Consider the following 25,230-nt stretch of genomic DNA (forward strand, 5'->3'; position numbering starts at 1 on the left):
ACCATTATATATATACTTAGACAGATGATCTTTTAAACCTTATAAAAACGTATCTGTGTATTGGAATAGGATGATCCAAGAGTTGATTCATATAAAATCAAGCATGTAGAACACATATGTATGGTCAGATTTAAATAAAACATAAGAAAAACCCTCTGAAAGCCTGGTTAGCTGGGCAGTTAGCTAAAAAAGTGATAAGAAGCTATTACCTTCTAATATATATATATATATATATATATATATATATATATATATATATATATATATATATATATCAAGAGTATCATCCAACTAAAGAAAGATCTGAAATCTATAGCCAATGATAATCAGATGGTGAGTGTTTTATTGATTGGACCGTACATATTGGACTTTTATCAATGTAAGCTAGTGTTTTGTCTGAGCCTATCCGACACTGAATTCGGAACCGATTATGTTAGATTGGATTAGGTCAGACTCGGTAATGGCTAAATCCGATCCCAATGAGACCCATTTACATTCCTAATCAAACAATTATATTAATCACAGGTTGGTTCTCATGTGTTTAATGGGTAATAACAGACTATGGAAGGACAAACCACCTGACTGGTTTCTCACAATAGCTTGTAATTTTGTTTTTAATTTCTTTACTTCCATACATGTCGCGGTCTGATTAACCCCAGCCCTAGTTTGCCTACACAAAGAAAAGATAAAAAAAAGACCTAGATCTCTTCATAAGGCTATTTGTGGATGTGTGCATGGATGGTGTGTGTTTTAGTGCAATATCTGACAACTTGAATTAATGGTGTCAAAATCGGTTCACTAGACGAATCGTTTTCTTAAAAAAAACCTAAGAATCAAATCGAGTTGTTTGTGAATCGACAATTTCTTACCATCAGATGACATGCACCATTTGAAAAAAAAATACATTAAAAATATGTGAAAAAAATTAGCACGCCTAAAGATTAAAAAAACATCTGAATAGGCCCTTTTAGAATCACTGTTTAGCCAATTCGATCAGAATTGGCCAATTCAGACCGGTCTTAATAATATTGACCTGAACCAGTGAGCCTATTTAGATGAGCTTGATAAAAGTTTTTAGCTCCATCAGATTCAGCACTGTATGATGAAATCCCACATACACAGATCCATGTAGAGGAACAACTTACAAAAGGTTTGGTCGCCTTTCCAAGTAAACCTGTGGAATTTGCTTATTGGTTGGAGTGATTTCACATTCAACTCCAACTCCGAATATAAATCATTTTAAGGCACATCTGATTAGGACAGATTTGGTAAACCCACATCCGAATCGAACAAGGCCCTTTCACATACCCAATTGTGGGGGCATGGCTGCACCTTTTGTGTATATCCAAACCCTCTCTCTCTCTCTCTCTCTCTCTCTCTCTCTTTTTGTGTATATCCAAACCCTCTCTCTCTCTCTCTCTCTCTCTCTCTCTCTCTCTCTCTCTCTCTCTTCAAAACACCAAAAGTACCAAGATTTTGCACGTATAATTCGTTTTATAGAAAAGGTTATTTTAAATACAGTCAAGTGCAACACACCAAGTTCATGAAGTCACTGTTTGGATGCCACCATCTTGGGGAAGAATTGGCTACCGCCTTCTTGCAACCAAAGAAACAAAATACAGCATTTGAGGTCATGGACTAGTCCGTGTTTGTGACACTTGAAGGCACCATAATAGAGAGAGCTGCTTCATGAACAAATGTGTTTCTTCATTCCAATTTCGCCAAATTTAGTAAGCAAAAGTACTGAATATCAAACAAACATGCAAAGGATTAACCTCGCTATAATTACCCAGTATCTTTCGGAGTCCAGATCAATCCAAAACTTACACACCACTTACTGTTTTGAGAAATGAACAGCAAAAGTATGCGACCTTTGAATGGTTACTCTGTGGAAGATTTACCTCCTGTTTAGCAATAGTAAGCTCTCGACTGCTCCAATCCGCAGAAGTGTGCAACTATGGCTTGAAACGAGGAAGGACCCCGTATCTTCATCCATGCATACCCCTTAGAACAAGCATTAATAAGAAAAGAGAATTCAATGCGCAAAAGCCTAGATAACTTCATACACATTCACCATTTCCAAGAATTTTCCATGAACAGAAGGGAAAACAACAGAACTCCGATAAGGACCTTATTCCTTCCATTAGATAACAATTGAGGTCTAGAAAAACTTGACCATTCCACGGCCCTCTACGCTGAGCTTTTGTGCCTGCAGCTGCTTCTTCTTCGGTGCTTTCAGTTGTTGCAACTTCTTGTTCATCTGATTCCAACCATGAGATGAGAAAATTTATAATGGAATCGAGAACAAAATTAAATAAGATTAACAATTAGAACTTTGCATCAAAGCTGAGACCAGGCAGTCAAGCAACAGTGCAGAAGTCTTCTTTTTGGAACAAGAACTGCCTTATAGAGTAATTCGGATCAGCAGCTCAGATAATGTAAGAAGAACTGCCCCAAAACAAAGGCCAATACAGTAACAAATGACCAGTGCAAAATTGGATTAGCAGAAGATATTTTGTCAAGGTCTAACAGAGAATCCAGATTCTAGTCTAGACACAGACCAAAAAGAAACCAGCTCCACTCAAACAATCTGTAAAACTAGGCATAGAGAGGTCTGCAGGTGACTCTGAACACATTTAAAAGCTAAAGTCAATGAAGACAAAGCAGGAGAAAACACAGCACACAAGTTGCTTTTCCTTCGCTGCAGCCTGCAGGAAATGCAGCACCTAATTCAATAACCACCAGAAAGAAAGAAATTAAGATATTTGATGTCTGTCTGAAACAGTCTTCAAATATGGTGCAAATGTGTGTGAGCATGCACCTGTGATACTAATATACTATACAACAGTACCCTTTTGCAGAAAGTCGAAGCGGCATGTGTTATTTACTCAATCAGACCGCGTATGTAATTGTCATGGTTTGTTACTAAAAAACCACGCTTTTGGATCAAATTGTTTTGGTGAAAAGGTAAAAAAGGGATCTTCTACTGTGAAATTTGATGCATCGCGGAACATTGAATTTTAGATTATTTTAAAAACCTTCCTAAAAGACGAAAAACACAGCGGAAAGAAAACATTGGACCCAATGATTAAGTAACAGAACCAATCTTTTTCAGTTCATCTAGAACCCAAACGAGACCTTTTATATGATGATTCAATTCTTAATCCAAGAGATTTTCAATAGTGTTTTAACATTCTCAAATACTTAAATAAGGCATAAAGTACCAACGTTGAAGGAGTAAATTTTGCTTGAACTTCAGAGTGGCAGCTCAAGTCAAGAGATTTCATAAGTGATTGAGCCTATAACAGATTAAACAAGCTTGATTATGGAGAAAATCCTCAAAATCAGCTGACCTGCTCAGTGTATAACCTACAAAAGTTATCCCAGAAATCCACAAGTAAAAGAGTTGATCAATGGAACAAAAACAACAAAGTTAATGAAGAAAACTGCAAAGCTAGCATATTGATCTGCAGTTCGGATCTTGCTTGGCGAAAACAAATCTCTCTTCTTTAACCATAAGATTATCCCCCTTAATAAACAAGAAAAGAAGATCAAAGATTTATTTTATATGCAGCTTAAAGCCATCAATTTCCATTACAAATCCAACTCTAACGCACTAGTGCCAGATACAAAGGAACACAGATTTTTTCCATATGGACATTTACAACAATAGAAAGACTTAACACATCATTGCTTCGGGCCGCAAATGCAAATAGCAATCAATTTATCAAAGACCCAGAAAAAACTAAAAAATTACCTTCATCCGATGTTCATCTTGTTTCAACTGTTTAGAACGTGCCCTCACCTCCTCTGGATCTATCTTTGATTGAGGCCGAACTACAAAATCCAAAGGCAAGGCTTCTGGTCGAGAAGCATGCAACCTGGGAGCTGACTGCCCAGATTTTGGTTCCCTAAAAATGGGAAGAAAAATCAACACAGGAACACAACAGAAAACATAAGCAATATCAAAATTATAAAACGATCCACAATCCCATCTTACTGTGAAAACTCTGCTATATCAAGATCATCATCTCTAGATTGAAGACCTGCAGCCTTAGCAGCTGGCCTGTTCAATAGAAGAGTAACAATGGCATGTCAGAATATTAGATCAGGAGGTCAACAGAAATAAAGCATGTAAACATTTTCTATTTCTGTTCCAAATACTTCTTCACAGGTGGCCTTCGAAAGGGAACTCTCTCATCATCATAATTCTTCATGTCCTCAAAACGAGTACTCTTTTGGAATATAGGTCGACTCTGCACCAAATAGATTCCATATAGGCATCAGCATTTTTAATTTGCAGATGATGAAACTCAAACATGTAAAGAATCAGTTGATCTCAATAAACAGAATAAAGATATTTCAAAGTTATGACATAAACAAGATATGGTTGGCAAAAATCAAGATATAGCAGGCAAAAAAACAAAACAAATGCCTCCACTAAAAAGGGGCATTTCAAAGAAGCAAGTCAAAACCATTCAACTTATAATGGAGCACAAATACATGGAGCATACCCATTTATCAACCAAGTCACGAGCAAGTTTTCTGTTGGAACCAGTCTCTTCATCAGACCTTGACAAGAACATGATCACCTGCACAAAAACACAAGGTTATGCTAATGCTCCTTCCTGTATGAGCAGTTGACAAACATTTTCAAAACCACATAAAACGTAAAAGGAACATCACAAAACCTTGCCCAGACCACTTCTTTTAAGTTGTTCCTTCCTGTCATACTGCTCAACATCAATAGGCAACTGAACACAGAAGCAAGATTAGTTATCTGTAACATCAAAACCAAAATGAAGTGTACCAAAAGGTTTTTAAGTAGAATTCTGCCAAACAGAAAGTTCAGGAAAATAGCAAAGAATTTTTGTGGACCAAACTAAAGACTTCAAGTGTGTGAACTCATCCTTATAATAAAGTAAGAAAAGGTAAAACTTACATCAGTCAAGATTTTCAATATAGCAGTTCGAACATTTATATTAGGCAAGCATCCATCTGGAAGATGCTCCAGCCAATTCTTCAAAACAGACAATATTCCACGATCTAAGAACTCTTGTTGCAGTTGTCTCCTGTAGATGTTTACAAAAGGAAATCAGCATAGTCCATCACCAGTCAAAATTATAAAATTTACATACAGCAACAATTTATTGGTACAATTATTTTCCTACATTCTGTACTACCGTCCTAAAATCCACATACTTGGAGAGAACGTCAGTTAACATGGGCAACAACTTGAGTTTATTAATAGCAGGTTTGGCCTGTCTGTTTAATTCTGCATCTTCCTCAGCAGCAACTTCAAGCCTTGCCATAAACTGCTCAACAAGCATTGCAGTTTCCTCGGCACTCCTTTCATTTTTCTTACTTTTCTTTTTACCCATCTTGAAAAGCTGTTTGATTTCATCATCATCCTCTCCTTCCTCTGCCTGAAAATGCCAAAGCATAAGGAAGAAGTAACAAACAACTTCAGTCAGGTGTGCAACAAAACCATATCATATGGTTCATAAAAAAAAAGCAATGATGCAAAAAGATATTCTATGCATTTCAATAAACGTTTAATTATCTTATTTAAAGCACAGGATCCTTCTGGACAAGATAATTATGTATGCATACAAAATGTTTTTAGAAGACTAACTTTCAAAAGTCACATACTTGAAAATAAGTAAAAGTGAGAAAATTTTAAAATGTATGCAAAAATGTATAATAAGAATGTTTAATGCATTCACACGGTTCAATAATGGACAAACAAGAACTCATAATGGAGAATACGACATAGTCCATGAAGGGACAAAATAAAGAGCCTTCAAAGAGACAACTTATAAGAAAATATATATGAATCTTAATTGAGTGAGGGATTAAAAAGCCATTGTGAGCATATGCATACGATATCATGTAATGAAATGAATCAACACTAAAAAGGTCATTTAATGAACATGCTCCAATCATACTTTAATAAAGTATATTACTTGAGCTTACAAAACGAGAAAAACAAGTGTTATTGAATTGAGCAATTCTCTTGAAGGAGATTTCACAAAGGAAATGCTGAAGAGCATATGATAAAAGAGAGTGTATAAAACACAAGAGTTCAAAAGTTTGACGTTCACTTATGAGACAAAACAATCAAAATGTATTCTTTAATTAAAAAAAACATGTACACATAGCAATTGTGCTAAAATCAAGTGTATAAGCGACTAGAACAAGAATATAAATATAATGCCACCAAAGGGCCAAAGACACACACGAATGTGTGTAAATATCTTTTGTCTATATATAATAATACTTGAAATGAGTGTATCAGCGATTAGAAAAAGAGTATAAATGCCAACATGAACTACAAATCACACATAAAAATGTGAATAAACAGCTCTTGTCTACATATAATGACACTCTAAATCAAGTATGTTCAGCTACTAGAACAAGAGTACAAAGCCAACCATGGGCTAAAACACACACTAAGGTGTGACAACACATCTCTTGTCTATATAAAATGACACTTGAAATGAGTATATCAGCGACTAGAACAAGGACACAAAAGCCAACCATGGGCTAACATCACACACAATGGTGTGAAACAACAATCCTTGTCTACGTATAATGACGCTCAAAAAAAGTGTGTTCAACTACTAGATCAAGAAAACAAAGCCAACATATTTCTTGTCTACATATGATGACACTTAAATAAGAGTCATAAGAGGAGAAAACACTTGAGGTAAGAAAGCTTGTAATGAAAATACAATTAAAGAACATCAATTTTTCAATATAACTCGAAACATTATGGTTTCAAACCATTGACATCCATCACAGGTATACACAATTAAAAGAATTCATAAAATCAACGGCCAAAAAACAAACGAGTGACACACTCATAATCAGAGATCACATAACAAACCATTTAGAGTTAAACTACAAGTTGACAATCTAGAATGACATAACACGAGGTGCACATAACTCACCTCAACAAACATCTCTGATATAACAATAACAAGGCCAAAAACAACTTGTGATGGACAACATAAGAGTGTCATAAAAGGCAAAGAATACTTTTTTTAAAAAACATTCTTTTGAAAACACAATGCTTATGTGAAAGAACCATTTTTGGGATAATCAAGAGTAAAACCAAGCTTTAATATTATTTGATTGTAATGAGATATGCGAAAACATAAAAAGTGCTATAATCACTTACAATGTCCTATAATGGACAAATAAAAGAGTCAATAGCCAAGTCCACTAAGGAACAATACATACACAAGCCTTGAAAAAGGCACTAAAAAATAAAAGCCTCTTTAAAGAGTATTTAAACAAGCACTAATGCTTTTACAAAAGATGTGCATGAAGGCACTCAAACTACACTTGAACAAATACGCACAAAGGCGTAAAATAATGCAAACATGCACAAAGGCATGTAACGAAAATATATTCGAAGAAAGAGGAGAGCTTGAGACTCTCAAGCTTTAATTATGCAATTATATGCTCAACAAGTGTAATTCAATGCAAGAAAATGAGAACATATTATGGCCAACGTAGGCATCCTTTAATAGAAGTGATACAATCAAGAGGTTTGAAAATCTTATGTGAAAAAATACAAACAAACAAGTTTATAAACTTGCACCATTTAGAAGAAAATCCAAACTAATGAAATCTTTTATACCAAAAGATCTTATTATGCAATAAACACAATATGAAATGCATATTAAGATTCTATATAATGTGGGAAGTTCTTTTAAAAGATCTTTCTTAATGAACACAATGGTTCATAAAACATACTTGCCACAAAAAAATTTCAAGATTCTTTAAATAAAACAAAAACATTGAAGGACCTTTACAATCCTTCTTTTCACAAGGATTGCAGAATTCTCACAAATAGTTATCATTAACAAGAACCACTTAGGTTCATACAAAAAAGAAAGACAAAAACTTAATTTAAATGTGAGAAATTCATATTCAAGAATTACCAAATTCATATATCAATTTTTCGCAAAAAGTGCACTAAGACACACAAACAAGAGAGAACCTCAAAACAAATTAGGTTTCATATGAGAGTCGTGAGTATTAAGCAAAGACCAATAATACTCATTTAGCAAGAAAACATATATAATTTTATAAGTTAACTTATAAGTCAACAATTATGCAAAAATCATCAATCTTGCATAATTGAAGACAATTTTGAAAAACATCACTATATAAAGGATTCTTCATAAATTACTATTATATGTGATGGGTAATCGATGAAGTGTAGAGAAGTATGTGAATTATCACAATCCTTCGTATACTAAAAAAATTTCAATCTCAACCCAACTTTCTTTAAGAGCTTCCTACACATATAAGCAAATTTTATCACAACCATGTATGTTCATTCATGCAAAAATCTCTATATATAAAAAAAAATGTTTGTGTATAAGCGCAATGCTAACAAACAAGAAGTGTGCACAAAGGCACAAGGAGAACTCTCACAAGTGCACAAAGGCACGGATACACATGCACAAAGGCATGAAAAATATGAACTTCAAGCTTTTAATACTTGAAGTCAACATAATAATAAAAAAACTCCTAAAGCCATACACGAGTTCAAATAGGATTGACATCAATTTTTTTTTTTAAATAAATACTATGTCACAGGGACTCGGCAAAACAGATGCCGCACCCGCGTCGACGCGACGCGACGCGGGTTCGCGTGCGGGTGCGGCACCGGGTGCGATCAACACGACCCTGGGTGCGGTCAACGCACCCAGGGTCATTTTTGTCCATAATTTGGGCGTAAAAAAAATTCCCCCGATGAAAAGGAGGATTAGGGCAAAAAAAATTTTTGCCCTAATCTCTCCTCTCTCTCCCCCAGAGCTCGAGCTCTCCCATCGCCGCCCCAGCTCCGCCGCCGCCAGTGCCGCCGCCCCCAGCGCCGCCGCCCCAGCTCCTCCTCGCAGGCTCCTCCTCTCCTTTCGCGGGTATGTCTCTCACTCTCTTCTTGGGTCGGCTGGGGAGGGGCCGAGCACCCCCCCCCCCTCTCTCGGTCTCTTGTTGGGTCGGCAGGGGAGGGGCTAAGCCTCCCCTGCTCCCTCGTTTTTCGGCACAGGAGGGGCCGAGCCCCTCCCCCATCTAGCTCTTTTTTTGGGTCGACAGGGGAGGGGCCGAGCCCCTCCCCTTTATGTTTTTCGTTTTTGGGTCGACAGGGGAGGGGTCAAGCCCCACCCCTTTATGTTTTTCTTTTTTGGGTCGACAGGGGAGGGGCTGAGCCCCTCCCCTTTGTGTTTTTCGTTTTTGGGTCGACAGGGGAGGGGCCGAGCCCCTCCCCCATCTGTTTTTTTTTTGGGTCGACAAGGGAGGGGCCGAGCCCCTCCCCCATCTGTTTTTTTTCTTTGGGTCGACAGGGGAGGGGCCGAGCCCCTCCCCCATCTGTTTTTTTCTTTGGGTCGACAGGGGAGGGGTCGAGCCCCTCCCCCATCTGTTTTTTTTTTTGGGTCGACAGGGGAGGGGTCGAGCCCCCCTCGCTCTCGCTCTCTTGTTGGGTTGGCAGGGGAGGGGCTGAGCCCCCCCTTCTCCCTGTGTTTTCGAATTGATTTGAAAATTGTAATGTATTTTTTTTTGTGTTTTCAGGATAAAAATGACGGATAAAGGGAAAGGACTTGCGTCATCCTCATCCCAACATGTGAGTTCTGCTGTTAGTTTTGCTGATAGTTGCAGTGGGATTGATGATGTGGGGCCACTATGGATACATGTAGATAAACTTGCAAAAACTGGAGAAGGAGGTGGTAGAAACAAAAGATTTTGATGCAAGCTCTGCGAAAGAGATTTTGTTGGGTCTTACACAAGAGTGAAGGCTCATTTGTTGAAGATACCAGGACATGGCATTTCAGCTTGCAGAAAAGTTGATGAGGCAATGCGAAGGCAATACAAGAAAATACAAGAAGAATATGAGAAGAGAAAGTCAATGGTCGATTCTTCTGCAGTCAGTGTGCCATTTGCAAGCCACCAAGAAGATGCTGAAAAAAAAAGAAAAGTCAATCTAGGAGGTAGAGGAACGATACAAGCAACATTCAATACATATGGAAGAGAAGAATTGGATAGAAAAGTTGGGAGGTATTTTTATTCTGGTTCACTCCCATTTAATGCGGCTAGAAATCCTTATTGGAAGGATTTAGTAACATTCTTGGCAAATTGTAATTTGAGTGGTTATGTGCCTCCAAGTTCAGAAAAAATACGAACCACACTTCTTGCAGAAGAGAGGGCAAACGTGGAGAGGTTGCTAGAAATTAAAAAATATTCATGGAAGCAAAATGGAGTTTCCATTGTGTCTGATGGATGGACAGATATTCAAAGGCATCCATTAATCAATTTCATTGCTTGTTCGCTTAGTAACCCAATATTCTTGAAAGCAGTTGATGCATCTGGGGAATATAAAAATGCAGAGTATTTGAAGGGATTGTTTATAGAAGTGATAAAAGGAGTGGGTGGTCAGAAAGTGGTACAAATCATTACAGACAACGCTCCGGTTTGTAAAAGTGCAGCGTTGAGTTTGGAGAGTGAGTACCCTCATATTTTTTGGACTCCCTGTGTAGCACACAACTTAAATCTAGCCCTAAAGAGCATATGCAACCCCAAAGAAGAAGAAAATTCACAAGCATATGCTTTATGTTCATTGATTGAAGATTTAGAAAGAAATGTCAAAAGCATTAAGAATTTTGTTGTTAACCACCATCGTGCTAATGCTATATTTAATAGGCATTCTGATTTGAAATTGTTGAAGGTCGCTGAAACACGTTTTGCGTCCATCATTGTGATGATGAAGAGGATTAAAAGAGTGAAGAATGCTTTGATTAACATGGTGACTGATGAAAATTGGACATTCTATCGTGTTGATGATGATATGAAGGCTCAAGAAATTAAGAAATTCATTCTTGATGATGAGTTTTGGGACAGAGTGGTATACTTCCTTCAAATTACGCAACATATTTGGGAAATGTTAAGAGAAGTTGATAAGGGTGAGCCCATGCTTCACAGAGTTTATGAAATGTGGGATAATATGATTGAAAAAATACAAACTATAGTTTTCATGCATGAAGAAAAAAATCCTGCATTGGATGATTCAGATTTTTTTAATCATATTCATTCAATTTTAGTCAGAAAATGGGATAAGAGCAACACTCCTTTGCATTGCATGGCACATTCTCTTAATCCAAAATATTATGCAAATAAGTGGCGGGCTGGTGGTATTGGTCGTGTCCCTCCAAATTTAGACCCAGAGCTATCAAGACATAGAAATATGTGTATGACAAGACTTTTTCCAGAAGCATATCTTCTACATCAAGTCACACAAGAGTTTGGAAAATTTTCATCTTCGAGATTATATGCACCGGTGAATGATTATTTCAAATATTTGGGATCCATCATTCAAAAGTATGGAGAAATTGATGGAGATGTAAATCATAGGATAAAGGTTGGGTGGATGAAATGCAAAAGTGCTACTGGAGTGTTGTGCGATCGTAGAATGCCATTGCGGTTGAAGGGAAAGTTTTATAGGACGACTATTAGACCCGCTTTACTATATGGTACGGAATGTTGGGCTGCCAAGAGACATCATATTCAAAAAATGAGTGTAGCTGAGATGCGGATGCTTAGATGGATGTGTGGAAATACAATAAAAGATAAGATTCGGAACGAAGAGATACGTAAGAAGGTAGGTGTTGCACCCATTGAAAATAAGATGCGAGAGAATCGTTTACGGTGGTTTGGACATATTCGGCGAAGGCCTAATGATGCTCCAGTTAGAAGGTTGGAGAAATGGGAAAATATATTAGTTAAAAGAGGTCGGGGTAGGCCTAGGAAGACTTGGATGGAGATGATAGGAAAGGATATGAATGCTTTGAACCTCACCAAGGACATGGCGTTGGATAGAAATGATTGGAGGAAAAGGATTCATGTGGAAGACCCAAAATGAATTTCTTTTTTGGTTCATATCGCTGACCCCAATTGTTTTGGGATGAAGGCGTAGTTGTTGTTGTTGTTGAGATTATATGCACCGGCATTATTCGCGAGAGAAGAAGATAATATAGATCCTATCACATGGTGGTCAACATTTGGATCAGAAACACCTCTTCTGCAACGTCTTGCATTAAGATTGCTATCGCAGCCTGCTAGTTCATCTTGTTGTGAAAGAAATTGGAGCACATATTCTCAAATCCACAACATGAAGAGAAACAAACTCACCAGCAAGCGTGCAGAGGATTTAGTATATGTTCATTCAAATCTTCGATTACTTTCGCGAAGCAATGATGAATACAGGTACTAATTTGCTCTCTTAGTTATTTGATTATTTCTTAGTTTTCATTTAAATATACTTGTATTGTATTTATCATTTTCAAATTGGATTTATAATGCAGACAAGGAACATCCAAATTTTGGGATGTAAACCCAGAAGAGTGTGACTTCGAGGGAGAACATGAATTCAACGTAACAAACATGGATTTAGCTGAGCCCAGTATTCCTTCTAATGATGCATTTGATGATGAAGAAGAAAATTATTAGCATCCATTACTTCATCAGGATATCCTTTGGTATGTAATTTAGTTCTTTTATGCAATACTTATTTGATTGATATTTAGGTCGATTTATGTAATTGCTTTACTTATTTGATTGATAATTTGATATTTAGGTTGATATACTGCATGCATGATGAATCATATTATGAGTTTATGACAATGTTTACTGTTAAATGTTAAACTGTTAAAACTTCAAAAATTATATATATATATATATATAATTTTTTTTTTACATTTTTGCCCCTGTTGCACCCTCGCACCCGGGTTTTTTGGAGGTGCCGAATCCCCGCACCCGCACCTGCACCCATGTGACATAGAATAAATATGATATATGACCCATTTTTAAGCAATCACATATCTAGAAAAAAAAAAGTTTAACAATTTTTAAAAGGAAATATTTTAGAACATGCGAACAAGTGATGTGAAAAGTAAGGGTTCTCAAGTACAACAAACACTAAATGTGCAAAACATAATTATAACGAAAGCACATGCAAGAAAATAATTTCATAATGCATAATACTTTTAAAAAAAGGGATACATACCAAATAACTTCAAGAAAAAGAAGAAAAACAATGAATACTTCACCATTCTTTGAAGTTTCTTAAGCGACATGCTTTCCGATGCACCAAAAGACAATCCGATCACAACCTCACTTTGATACCATGTAAGGAAACAAAGGGTTCGATAATGAGCCCATAAATGCACACTTAAGGTGCAAATACACAAACCCACTAAGGGGCAACCAAAAGCACATAAAGTGCTAAACCCATAAACCCACAAAGGGGTTAAGTCAAAAGGCCAAAAGAATATTTCTTTATTATGAGAAGTAGGGTAAAAACCCTTTTACAATGGAGCTAAAGCTCCCACAAGAATAATCGAAATACAAGGGGGAGTCCCCTATTTATAACACTAAAGAGAAGCAAGGAGGGGCTCCTCTTATAGACGTTGGAGTCCCTCCAATGGTCACAATTGTGACCGTTGGAGGGGCCCAACGTCTCTAAGAGTGGGCCCCCAAATGTACCTTGAGAAGTACGAAAATAAAAAAATAAAAAGATTACAATCATATTCGTTAGATAGAATATGCGTAAAAATAAGTGAAATGACTAAACTACCCCTATGGCTAATAATAGAGAAATATATATATATATATATATATATATATATAAAATTAGGTAGATACATATACATATATACCATATATGTATATGTATCAACCTTTATATATATAATATATATATGATTACAATGATTGAAGAATACATTTTAACAGAATTATCAACAATCGTAAAAGTGTTCCTACTCTACATCCCAAGAGGCAGCAACAATATCTGGGGCAACCATGCCAAACGAATATGACTAGCATGGGGGTATGGACACCTTTGTGAAGTTTTCCATCACAAAAAACATACAAGGGGATATTGTATAAGAGGAAAAACAGAGCAATCATCTGATCTGGGGTTGGTTTGGTTTAATATCACATAGCATCAGAAAATCATGTCCCAGGTTTTTAGTCCAAAATAAAGAGATCACAAAAAGAAAAGGAAAATAAGAAAAAGGCTAGAACAAGAAGCAGAAACATCCTCAAACTACTCGAGGAAACCAACCTGAGGAGCATCTCCAGCAGAACCAGCTTCATCGTCACTACCAAAACGATCAGCAGGGTCTACACCGCTATCATCAATAAATCCATCATCATCCTTAGTTCTTACACCTTTTTGGTCATCCTATTCCATATCCACCACAGAAAAGAAGAAAATCAAACACTATTCAAAATCTCAGATGCAAAAGCTAGACCATGTCGGTCACGAAAAGTCAGCCTTTGCAAAGCCAAGAGAGAGAAGAATGAGGAGAGTATAAATAAAATCATTATAAACAGCTGATAAAGCTAGACAAAGACAAGAATGAGAGAATGCACAAGTAAATGTGCATATAAAATCAGCTTATCAGTTTAGAGTCTTTCAACTGTGTGTGCATGACTGTACAGCAACACTGAAATTATGATCCAAAACAAAACTAGGAACTGATAAACGTCAACAACCAAACAGAATTGCAAACAACAGAAACAGAGCTGGTTCTAAACGATGCACTCCATTTTTTCATCTACATTGCAGACATGTCAATATCAGCGGATAACAACTGAATGATCAACACAAGTTTTCAGAGCAGATATCATTCATCAAGAAGGAAAACCAGGAAGACATTGGCACAGAACAGTGTACAACTTTAACAGATGGAAGAGTCTGTCTCCAGATAATGCCTTCGGATAGCTAGGAAAACGAACTTCAAAAGATGTGACATGAATGGAAATATGCATGCAAAATCTCAATGTGGAAAACAAAAAAAAAGGCATCCATGAAAGGACTATTGACCAAGATCTAATTAAAATTGAGGACTCCTTGATCTGAATCTTAGAAAAATGGTACAACCATCAAAACAAGAACGCCATTTTCGTTATTTGAGGAGCCAATTAAAACAGGCCAGTACTCTTTTGTCGCTAAAGAACCTCTTCATATGCACAAATACTATACACAATCAAAAAACTAAAACATGGGCATGCTACCAAAGCTGTTAAAAGAAAATGTTGGCCATTCCCTCCAACTTTGTCCAATAAGCTTGCAAACAAAAAGATGGACATGGGTTCAAAGCTGCTAAAAGAAATTGTCTGTCATGCTCTTTCAATTTTTTCAACTAATAAATGCTAAACAGATGAAGTGATGTGGTTTCCTCCGTCTTACTGAGGCCACAGGGTATGTCCTTCTATACAGTCTCCTCAACTACAAGAAGAATCAGGATACTGACCTATCCTGGCAGATCAATTACGATTTATAGAATTTTCACGGCTGATGCGTCCAGCTTGATTATGCTCTAATAACATGTGACAGGACCTATTCATTCAACCAATGGTTGGTAATTTATTATAAACCACCAGTTGAAACAATTTTGCCATCTGATAAAGCAGTATGCATCACAGGGTTGTTCAATGAACTAAATGTCTTCTCGTAAAGCAAACTTTAATGAAGTTTCAGTAGTAGAATTAGTATAACCCACAAAATCAAATGTTTCCTTATAAAGTGCTAAATCTAGAAAACCAACTATGTAACGATGTCTTAATAACCAGAAATCGCTGTGGAGGTGTTCCAAAAGGATTTTTAGAAAATGGGAACTTCCGAAAATGGCATAGGCGATTATATCTTACTTCAGAATCAGCTCCGGCGATCGAATCCCACATTTCTTTCATCATCTCCAAATCACCACCATGACTGTGGAATCCCCCAGAGCCTCCATCTTTACCACCTGATCCCGAACTCTTCCCAAATCTCTTCTCCGTCTTCGACTTCTTATCCCACCGCTGCCCGCCCTCCTTTGACTTCTTCCTCTTGCGCGGCTCACCACCCGCATCCTCCCTCCACAGCGACTTCCCCGAGTGCCCGTCTCCGTAATCTAGAGCAGCAGCCTCGTCGTCGAAATCGACGGTGCTCTCAAAGGTGTTTTTCTTAATAAGCCTTTTCCTGGGCTTCGCCTTAGGCGCATCCTCCTCCCCACCAGAACCGAGAACGGGGGTCGGCGACCGCTCCTGCCGCCAGTCTTCTTCCTCTTCGGGCTCCAGAAAATCCTCTCGATCGGAAGGCATGTCAGGATCCATCAGGGGCTCCCCATCTTCATCACGATACCTGAATTACCCCAAAAAAGAAAAGTAAGGGAGATCGGAAAAGGGGTACCATAATTCCCCAATCAATCGATATTGAAACCACCAACAAAACGGCGAAAACAGGGTTTTCAAAAAAGAAACTTCAAACAGATGTTCCGACCCGATCATAAATTGAAACTCGAAAAAGGGCGAGACCATAAAGAATTGAAACACTCACCGATCGTCTTCGTAACCCATCGTCTGCTCTTCGAGGAAAACGATAGCTCATGCAACTTCGATCTTTTCAATGCGAATAAAACTCTACTCCCACGCAGGAAAATACTAAAGATATTGCATGAACTATCGAAGGAAAAGACACAAGAAATTGCATGAAACTCTCTGAATCTGTCCACAACCAATATTTATAGAAAAATAAATTCTTGGATCTTAAGTAGATCCAATATCCAAATACTTTTAAAATCTAAAATGGATTCATCCTGGCGAACTAGGGTCTTCTAGTATCCTAATGCATCATTATTCTCGAACTAAGGAAGATTTGCCCTCAAGTCTAAATTTAGCTTAGGTGTTTTTTAATTTTGTTCCACTTAGTGAGTTAGAGGTCTACAATATGAAACTACGTAGCTTAGCTGCTTTGTGATCCGCTATGAAAGTTCAAAATATTTCTTTTGAATCATCCATAATTTTCAGCTGCATCTGTTTGTTGATATAGATGAAGAGATAACCTTGATCTTTTGTTTCATCAATTTGGGCTTCACATGCTGATGTTGCATTCCAAACAAACTCAAGTTTTGGGTCTAATTTCGTTTAGGTGAGGAGGGTGTGAGTAGGGGTGGCAAAATCTGGCCCGACCCGCCAACCCGCTTCTTAGCCGGGTTACGGTTTGGCTTAAACGGGTTTGTGTCATAAATGGGTCGACCCGCCTAACCCGTTTATTAAACAGGTTGTGTTCGTGTTAGGGGTATGCCAACCCGCCAACCCGTTTGACCCATTTAATAAACGGGTTAGGCGGGCGGGTCAACCCGTTTACACAAACCCATCAACCCGCAACCTGTTTATATATATATTAACTTATCTAACCCTAACTCTTAGTCCTAACTTTACACTTTAGTCACCCACCTAACTCCTTCCTACCCAGCCGCAGCCGACCCGATTACCACCCCTAATTTTTACTCGATTTGCAGAAAAAAGTATAATATGTATTTTTTTTGTGTTTCTAATTGTGTTATTCGAGTTAGACAGCTTATTCGGGTTACTCGGGTCGGTTATCGTGTCTATGTTATCGGGTCGTCGTGTCGTGTCGACCCGGCCCGTTTATTAAACGGGTTAACCATGTCGTGTCAGGTTACCCGTTTAATAAATGGATCGTGTTCGTGTTTGCCACATCCGACCCGTTTAATAAACGGGTCATGTTCGTGTTGAAGTATTCTGACCCGCCAACCCGTTAACCCGACCCACCAACCCGCCGACCCGACCCGATTGCCACCCCTAGGTGTGAGTGATGTTTGGATATGTATAACAGGTAAAGCATGAGGTGGTTCTTTTGAGATTGGATCAAATGGTTTCAAGTCTAGTTTCGTGGTAGGGTTTTCAAATATGGAGATATTAGGGTTCAAGATGGGTTTAAGAATATGGAATAAAAATAAATTTGGACTCATCACATGATTTTGGATCTGAATCTTTTTTAATTGAATCTAAGCTTGGTATGGGATCTTAGAGATGTTTAAAGTAGATTCCTTGGAATTGGACTTCACATGCGTCTCTCTTACTTGTGTATGGGTAGTTTTAAGGACATGTGAGTGTCTTTTGTCTCAACTTTGCTTCAATGTCCAATGTTTGATAATTTGTTCTTTGAATGTGAGATTGAATCTTGGGACTTGAGGGTTACTTTAGACAAGGGAATGGGTTTGGATATCTTGGGTGAGGTTGTAACTTATATTGATAGTGTAACGCCCCAAAATTTTGAACTTGTAAACCTTTTGAAAACGGTTTAAAGGCTAGAAAATCATTTTTCTTTTCAGAGTTTATTTATAAAATCAGCGGAAGCATTTCTTTAAAAGAAAAGAGGGCAAGTCAACAATCTTGGGCACGTTAGCTAAAAGAGCAAAAAAACAAAGGCATAACTTGCAAATATCTAGATGAAAACATTCGTATTATAAATAGTTTTTAAGTTGTACAAAATTTGGATTTCCTTAAGAAATCTGTAACAAAAACCCAAAACGATCAGGACAAGAGTTGCGAGTGGTAACAGTGGATCTTGAAGACATCTCGCAATCGCGCCATCGCCTGCTAAGCACCTAATCATCACCTGTACCCATAAAATGGGTTAGTTTCATGAAAAACTATTAGGTGCACAAGTAGACAGAAATGTCTGAAAGAAGCATAAATAATTAACTATGTGTGATGAGTAACTAAATAATTACTGAACTAACATGAGCAGTTTATTAGCATAAGTGAAAGTCTAACTAGCACATACTGCACGATATAACAAAACATTTAATAATGAATTGAAATCACTGAGCATAAAACAGAATTCTATGATTCATCAAGTGGAGTGCACAAGTTACTTTATGTTCCATCATTAACTGACCTACAGGTACGCACAGACGTGATTCGTAGAAGCAACTGAGACTAGTTCAGGCGTCTATTATTCTATGTATTTTGAATAACCCGAATAGCTAGTTGAGTTCGTTCCTAAGGGGACGGCCGTTAGCCGAGAGAGGATTCCCCAAAGGCGTTTGTAGCTACGGATGCATCCTACTTCTGCAGAAGTCCAAAAGATCTACCACATAGGATAATATTTGGTAGTCTCATTCCCTAACTCGAATGACTGGGGACATCGAGTCTTTGCTCATAGAATGGTTGTTAACAACCTGTCCATTAAAGTGTGTGTACCAATCTGTCCTCTCCCTTGACAGACAACAAGAAAACGAATGAGTGTGTCAGGGGTTACTTAACCAACGACCCATTCTACATGCTCTGGCCTTTTGACACAATCGAGCATCTTACCTGTGAAGGCGATAATCAATCAATGTGTAGTGTGGTTTACCAATGTGCTCATAACACTGGTCAAGGTCGAATGACCGTCTCAACATCCGTCATATTACTCGCATGCCATGTATGTCTATGAGCACGTTACGAGAAAGGGTTCTAGGTCCTCAATAGGAGCCTCAACAACATAATTTGCAAAGATATTATGTCATCATTCTAAACTTTTGAAATGACCAATATCATATGCCAACTTATGGCATCTGATTTTCTCGAATCTCACATTCGTTATCGTAGTGTCAACATGCAACACCAATTTTGACACTGATAACGATAAACGGTAAATGCGGATTCCGCATGAAAAAATTACGCTCACAAGCTTGCTCGAGTCCCAGATTTTGGAAAAACTCGAGCTGCGCCAAAAATACTAAACAGAGTAGAAAAACTACTCCTTTCGAATGCTTGATTCAGGATGACCCACTGCGATGCTTCAAAACCAACATTATTTGCATAATCGTATGTTTGATACAAAAGGACTTCTTTTATCCATCGAGGTTACAAATTTTAAAGACAGAAAACAGCAAATGCGAAAGCAAAAGCCTGGGCGCAAAGCGTGACGGCAAACATAGAACAAGTAATGCAAAAGCAAAGGACAAGAATCACGAAACTGTGTCCTTGAGCTAAAGACAGAAAGCAGGAAATATGAAAGCAAAAGCCTGGGCGCAAAGCGCGATGGCAAATTAAAGACAGAAAACAGGAAATGTGAATGCAAAAGCCTAGGCGCAAAGCGCGGTGGCAAATTAAAGACAGAAAGTAGGAAATGTGAAAGCAAAAGCCTGGGTGCAAAGCGCGGCGGCAAATTAAAGATAGAAAGTAGGAAACATGCGTAAATAAAGGACAAGGATCGTAAAACCGCATCCTTGAGCTAAAAGCATACTTATATACTTATACGTATATAAATATATATTTTTGTTCTTTCGGTCTTTAATTATTTAAGCTAGCTTCAGTTATTTAAGTCCTTGTGCAATTTCCCCTACCTCAGGATATTGCGAGAAAGAGGTTGCCTACGAGCGTAGGTAATCGTCGGTTCGGTTCGCGGGGCATGAACGAGCTCCGTTGCGTAACACTGCAAGAGTACGATAATATCATGAATCTTAATTAAAAACGAAACAAAGGCCGGGCAGGGGCTTATTTCCACTGCTCGTTGGACGTATTCGGGCGGCAGGGGCCAAAGGCCCCTACTAGCCTCCCAAAAGACGATACAGGCGCCTTTGGCCCCTGTTGGCTTTCTAAAAGAACGAGGCAGGGGCCAAGGGCCCCTGCCGAGTCCTGAAGAATTATGAGGCAAGGGCCAACGACAGTTCTACCTCGAATGGAAGGGGGCTTCCCACCCCCCTTCCGTTGGCCTGTCGAAAGGCAAAATGAGAGAGAGAGGGGGTCGCAGGAGCCAAATGCCCACCTACGGCCCTCGGAAGAGGAGGCAGGGGCCAAATGGCCCCTGTCGAGCTTTGCTCGACAGAACACAGAACAAGGGCCAGAGGCCCCTGTCGGTTTAGAGAGGGGTAGGGGCCATCGGCCCCTACCTGAAAGAGAAGGGCAGGGGCCGATGGCCCCTGCCGGAACAGTAAAAAGGGCAGGGGGCTCCGCCCCTTGCATGCTAAAAGAGACCAAGGCAAAGGGGCAGAGCCCCTTGCCTGATGAAAAAGAGGAAGGCACGGCAAGAGCCGCCGACCACTTGTCGGACTTCCGGCAAACCTAGAGGAAGAAAGGGGGGGAAATGAGAGGAGAAGGGGGTCACCTGGGCTGCCGGAGGGAGAGAGGTCGCCGGAGAGGTGGGAGGTCGCCGGGCTGCCTCGACGAAGAGGGGCTCGCCTCCGTCAGTTCAACGACAAGAGAGAGAGAGAGAGAGAGAGAGAGAGAGAGAGAGAGAGAGAGAGAGAGAGATGGAGTCGGGGAGGGAGAGCAGAGACAGAGGGGGAGAGACGAGAGAGAGTCGGGGGAGAGACTGGAATGCCTCTCCTACCCCTCTCTCGCTCCTTTTGTAGAGGCCGCAGGGGGTGGGTGGCCCCCTGTATGTCGCCTCTTGCCAGCCCGTTCGACGGGCTGAGGCTGGATCGGGTATGGATCCGGGTCGGGTCCAGACCCGACCCGGGTCCAATTTTTTTTTAACACTGGGTTTTACATATAGAAAGGTGAGTTTGGGTAGCGTGCATTTGGATTGAGTATTTATGTTGTTGGATATGGATAAGATTTGATTAGGTTGTATCGAATGGTGATGAGGCATGGGTAGGATCTAATTGAATTATAATTTGGACTCAAATTTGATTGGGCCAGGTTTTGGATCAGAGTTTGAGAATAGTAAGTTTGGTTTGAACCAGATCTAAACCCATAATATTGTTGGGTCTGATCTATACTCAGATCATATTGAAATTGAGGCTTTGTTTGGGTTCAATAAGATCCAGTTTGGTTGGGGTTATGACTAAAATTTCAAAATTGGTTCTGACCCGCTTGGTTTGAATAGGGATTTCAGTTATAATAGGTATTTGGATTCAGATGGGGGCAAATTTTGAAGATTTCAAGTCAGGTTCTAGTCTAAAGTAAGCATTGGTGGGTTAAAAAGGGGTTGCAACCGGTTTGGAATCATTAAACTAGTTTTAAAGGACCCAAGAGTACGAAGGAGTATATCATGTGTTCAATGAAATAAACGGGTTCAAATAAGAACCGATTTGCTCAAACAACCCACCATCCACTAAGGGTTGTGAGCAAATGGTGAAGGAGTGAGGGGTAGGGTTAGTTCGGATTGGATCATAAATTGATACTCGAAAAAGGGCGAGACCATTAAGAATTGAAACACTCATGGATTGTCTTTGTAACCCATCTATTAACGATCTGCTCTCGAAGGAAAACAATAACCCAAAAAAAATCTTAGGGCTTTTTTCCCGAAACAACTTTCTCCATGCACAGACAGAGGGAGAGAGGAAGAAAAAGAAGAGTTTAGGTTTTTCAATTTTCTTATCTCTATGAGAGAGAGAGAGAGACGATGGACAATGAGGGAAAGATGGAGGAAGAGCGACGAACGACAAAGCGCCCCTCACTTCTCTCTTTGACTGGATGAAAGTGGTGTTCCACCCCCCTTAAGGTGCATTTGATTTATTGTCCAAGATTGGATGGAATCGTACAGAGCAAAACACATATTTTGTCTATTATGTAACAATTGTACTACATTCAACGTTTGTTTCGAGTGAACAAGTTGTGTTTCTCGTGTCTGACGTTTGAGTTTTATGAACAACTTGGACACATAAAGATAATGTGCAACATAACTTTGTTTTTTTATCATACGACTCAATCCACCCACCATATGAGCGTTTTAACATGTTTATCAAGGATTTGAGCCCTAACATGGATCTCAAATTAGATCTAAATACCAAAACTATTTAAATTTGGGGTGATTTAAGAAAATTTAAGAATTGATATTTCTTGATATATATAAATACTTTAATATGTGTCATATTGGATCTAATTATGAAAGTTTATCAAAAAAATTATAGATTTTAGCTTCAAATATAGATCTCAAGTTGTATTCAAGTACCAAAAAATGTTTAAAATTAGGGTAATTTGAGAAACAAATAAGAATTTATATTTTTTTATGTACAAATGCAAAAAGCATAAATAAACTATAAATAAATCTTAAAACCATAAAATACAAGAAAATAAATTATAAATAAACCAAAAAACCTTCAACTACAAGAAAAATAATCCATAAAATTAAATAAAAAATCCTAATCCAAACCCTTATCAAAGAAAAACAAATAATAAAACTATAATCAAACAAAAAAACCATAAATCAAATTAACTATAAAAGGCCCTAATTTAAGAAATTTGATTCAAAGCTCCAATCTAAGAAAAAAAACTTAATCAAATTTATTACTCTTAAGACAAGGAAGTTGTACACAATAATTCAAGTATAAGATTTTGATGATGAACAACTGGAACAACTGAATTTCAGCTAAGGCAATGAAGAAAGATGAAAAGAATTGAAGAATTCGTTGAAGAATCTGTGAAGACAAGTGTGCAAATGTAAATCTCTTTAAAAGTCTTAGATTCTTGTAAGAGCCTTACTTTGATTGCATTTCACCTAAAAATACTTAAGAAAAACTTTTCTAAAAGAATCCTTGGTGAAAATCATTTTAGAAAGCTCTTTACCCACATTTTCAGGTTTATCAGTCGACCAATAGACTCATCAGTCGACCGATTTTTTGTGCCAATTTTTTAAAGCAAAATGTTAACTTTCTGATTAGTCAACTAATTGACTCTTAGTCGATCGACTAGAATGTTCAATTTCTGAAAAATTTAGCAGGAGTCGACTGAAAGTTTTTTTCAATCTACTGATGATTTTCATCAGTTGGCTAACTTTTCTTTAGTCGACTAAGTTTCAAAAGTAGAATTTAAATCTATTCGGCTAGACACAGTAGTTGACTGACTTTAACTGTCAGTTTGCTAATATTTGATTTCAGTTGACTAATATTATCGTTTTTTAAAACTTTTAAAAGGTTCATCTTTTTATTTTTCAAACGATTTGACCGTTCAAAACTGATTGTTTTGACACCCTTTCATACCACCAACATATAAAATTCCTCAGCTATAAATAAGAGTGTGATCTACACTCAGAATGATTGAATTGAATCAAATTACATTGATTTGAAAGATCAAATTCTTTGTTTTTCACTCATATTCATTCAAGTATTTGTTTTCTCACTCATTGAGTATTTTCACTCTAAATTTTCACTCCAATTCTTTCTGTGAGTTAGTGAAATTGTAAGTTGAGTATTTCAGCAACCTTAGAAGCTTATTTCACTCTATTTGCATTCATAAGAAAGGCTCATAGGTTGATTATAAGTTGGTTATTTCAATTTTTCTGTAAAAGGACAAAGTCTTCTTGGTTTAAAGGAGAAGTCTGCTTTCAGCAGGATTGTTGCTGAAAGTGGGACCGATTTTGGTCTATTTGATCTTGTGGTAACATAAGTGTGACAATGAAAATCTCAAACGGGTTTTGCTTGGGGACTGGTTGTAGGTTTGAAAGACCGAACCAAGATAAAATTCTTGTATTCTTTGTGTGTAATTGCTTTGCAGTATTCAAATTCCTTCAAATTTCAAAGACGAAGATTAAAAGCATTATTCACCCCTCCCCCCTCTAGTACTCGTTGCATCGATCCTACAATACTTTCATTTGGTATCAGAGTAAGGTTTGTTATCTTTTGATCTTACCGTCATCTAGCATGACAACAATATTGTCTTCTCAGCACAAAGAAGGATGCTCTTCAGTTCATCCTCCTCTCTTTACCGAAACAAACTATGGCTATTGGAAAGTAAGAATGATAATATTCTTATAATCCATAAATCTCAAAATTTAGAGATTCGTTTCGAAAAAGTATCAAGCACTATCAACTGATTTCAGCCCATGGACCAATGAAGCAAAGAAAACTGCTTCACTCAACGCCAAAGCTATGAATGAACTATATTTTACTGTTGACAAAGTAGAGTTCAATCGTATCTTTCAATGTTCTACTGAAAATAAAATTTGGCATACTCTTCTCGTGACTCATGAAGGTACTTCAAAAGTAAAAAAATCTAAAATTGTCTCTTTAGTTCATAAATTTGAGTTATTTAAAATGAAGCAAATGAGTCAATTTCTGACATGATAACTAGAATGACCGATATTACTAATACTCTCAAATCCCTTAGAAAAGAATATTCACAAGTAAATTTAGTTAGAAAAGACCTGAGGTGTTTAATTCCTGAATGTGAGAGAAAGACTACATCAATAGAGGAAGTCAATAATTTAAATACCCTTTTTCTTGAAGATTTAGTTGGTAATTTGATGACATATGAAGTTCAACTTCAAGATAGATAAGACGAAGAACTAAAGAAAAAAATCTTTTGCATTCAAAGCCACTTCAGACTCTGAAGATTCAGATGAAGATGAAGATATTGCCCTTATCACTAGGCAATTCAAAAGATTCATAAAAAATGAGAGATTCCAAAGAAAGGTGAAGAAAATTAAACCAT

At 37.8% G+C, this 25,230-nt stretch overlaps 1 protein-coding gene across 4 annotated transcripts; it reads right to left on the reverse strand.

Annotated features, from left to right (window-relative positions):
- Window positions 1-1,474: 1,474 nt before the first annotated feature.
- Window positions 1,475-16,535, reverse strand: LOC149821338 (protein IWS1 homolog 1-like). Of its 4 annotated transcripts, none has more exons than XM_089982809.1 (13): window positions 16,397-16,535; window positions 15,727-16,201; window positions 14,135-14,254; window positions 5,203-5,426; window positions 4,943-5,072; window positions 4,692-4,754; window positions 4,515-4,592; window positions 4,165-4,256; window positions 4,001-4,066; window positions 3,758-3,911; window positions 2,131-2,260; window positions 1,839-1,986; window positions 1,475-1,743 (listed from the first exon to the last, which is right to left on the reverse strand). In XM_089982809.1, the coding sequence occupies exons 1-11, from the start codon at window positions 16,414-16,416 to the stop codon at window positions 2,162-2,164; spliced, it is 1,521 nt and encodes a 506-aa protein (XP_089838935.1). In that variant the 5' UTR covers window positions 16,417-16,535; the 3' UTR covers window positions 1,475-1,743; window positions 1,839-1,986; window positions 2,131-2,161. The 4 variants fall into 4 exon arrangements, with proteins under 4 accessions (XP_089838935.1, XP_089838937.1, XP_089838933.1 ...); XM_089982811.1 differs by having other exon boundaries at window positions 1,902-2,004; XM_089982807.1 differs by having other exon boundaries at window positions 1,839-2,004.
- Between the last annotated feature and the right edge of the window lie 8,695 nt (window positions 16,536-25,230).

This window comes from Nuphar pumila, chromosome 12 (genome assembly GCF_984573655.1).
Source record: "Nuphar pumila chromosome 12, dmNupPumi1.hap1.1, whole genome shotgun sequence".
Classification (NCBI taxonomy): domain Eukaryota; kingdom Viridiplantae; phylum Streptophyta; class Magnoliopsida; order Nymphaeales; family Nymphaeaceae; genus Nuphar; species Nuphar pumila.

What these genes read in the sequence shown, in the direction of transcription:
- LOC149821338 (XM_089982809.1), bottom strand. Translation starts at nt 16,416, where the DNA reads ATGGGTTACGAAGACGATCG. An exon ending in TATTGAAAATCTTGACTGAT is followed by an intron (nt 4,755 to 4,942) that starts GTAAGTTTTACC and finishes TTCTGTGTTCAG; the next exon opens with TTGCCTATTGATGTTGAGCA. An exon ending in GTGACTTGGTTGATAAATGG is followed by an intron (nt 4,257 to 4,514) that starts GTATGCTCCATG and finishes TATTTGGTGCAG; the next exon opens with AGTCGACCTATATTCCAAAA.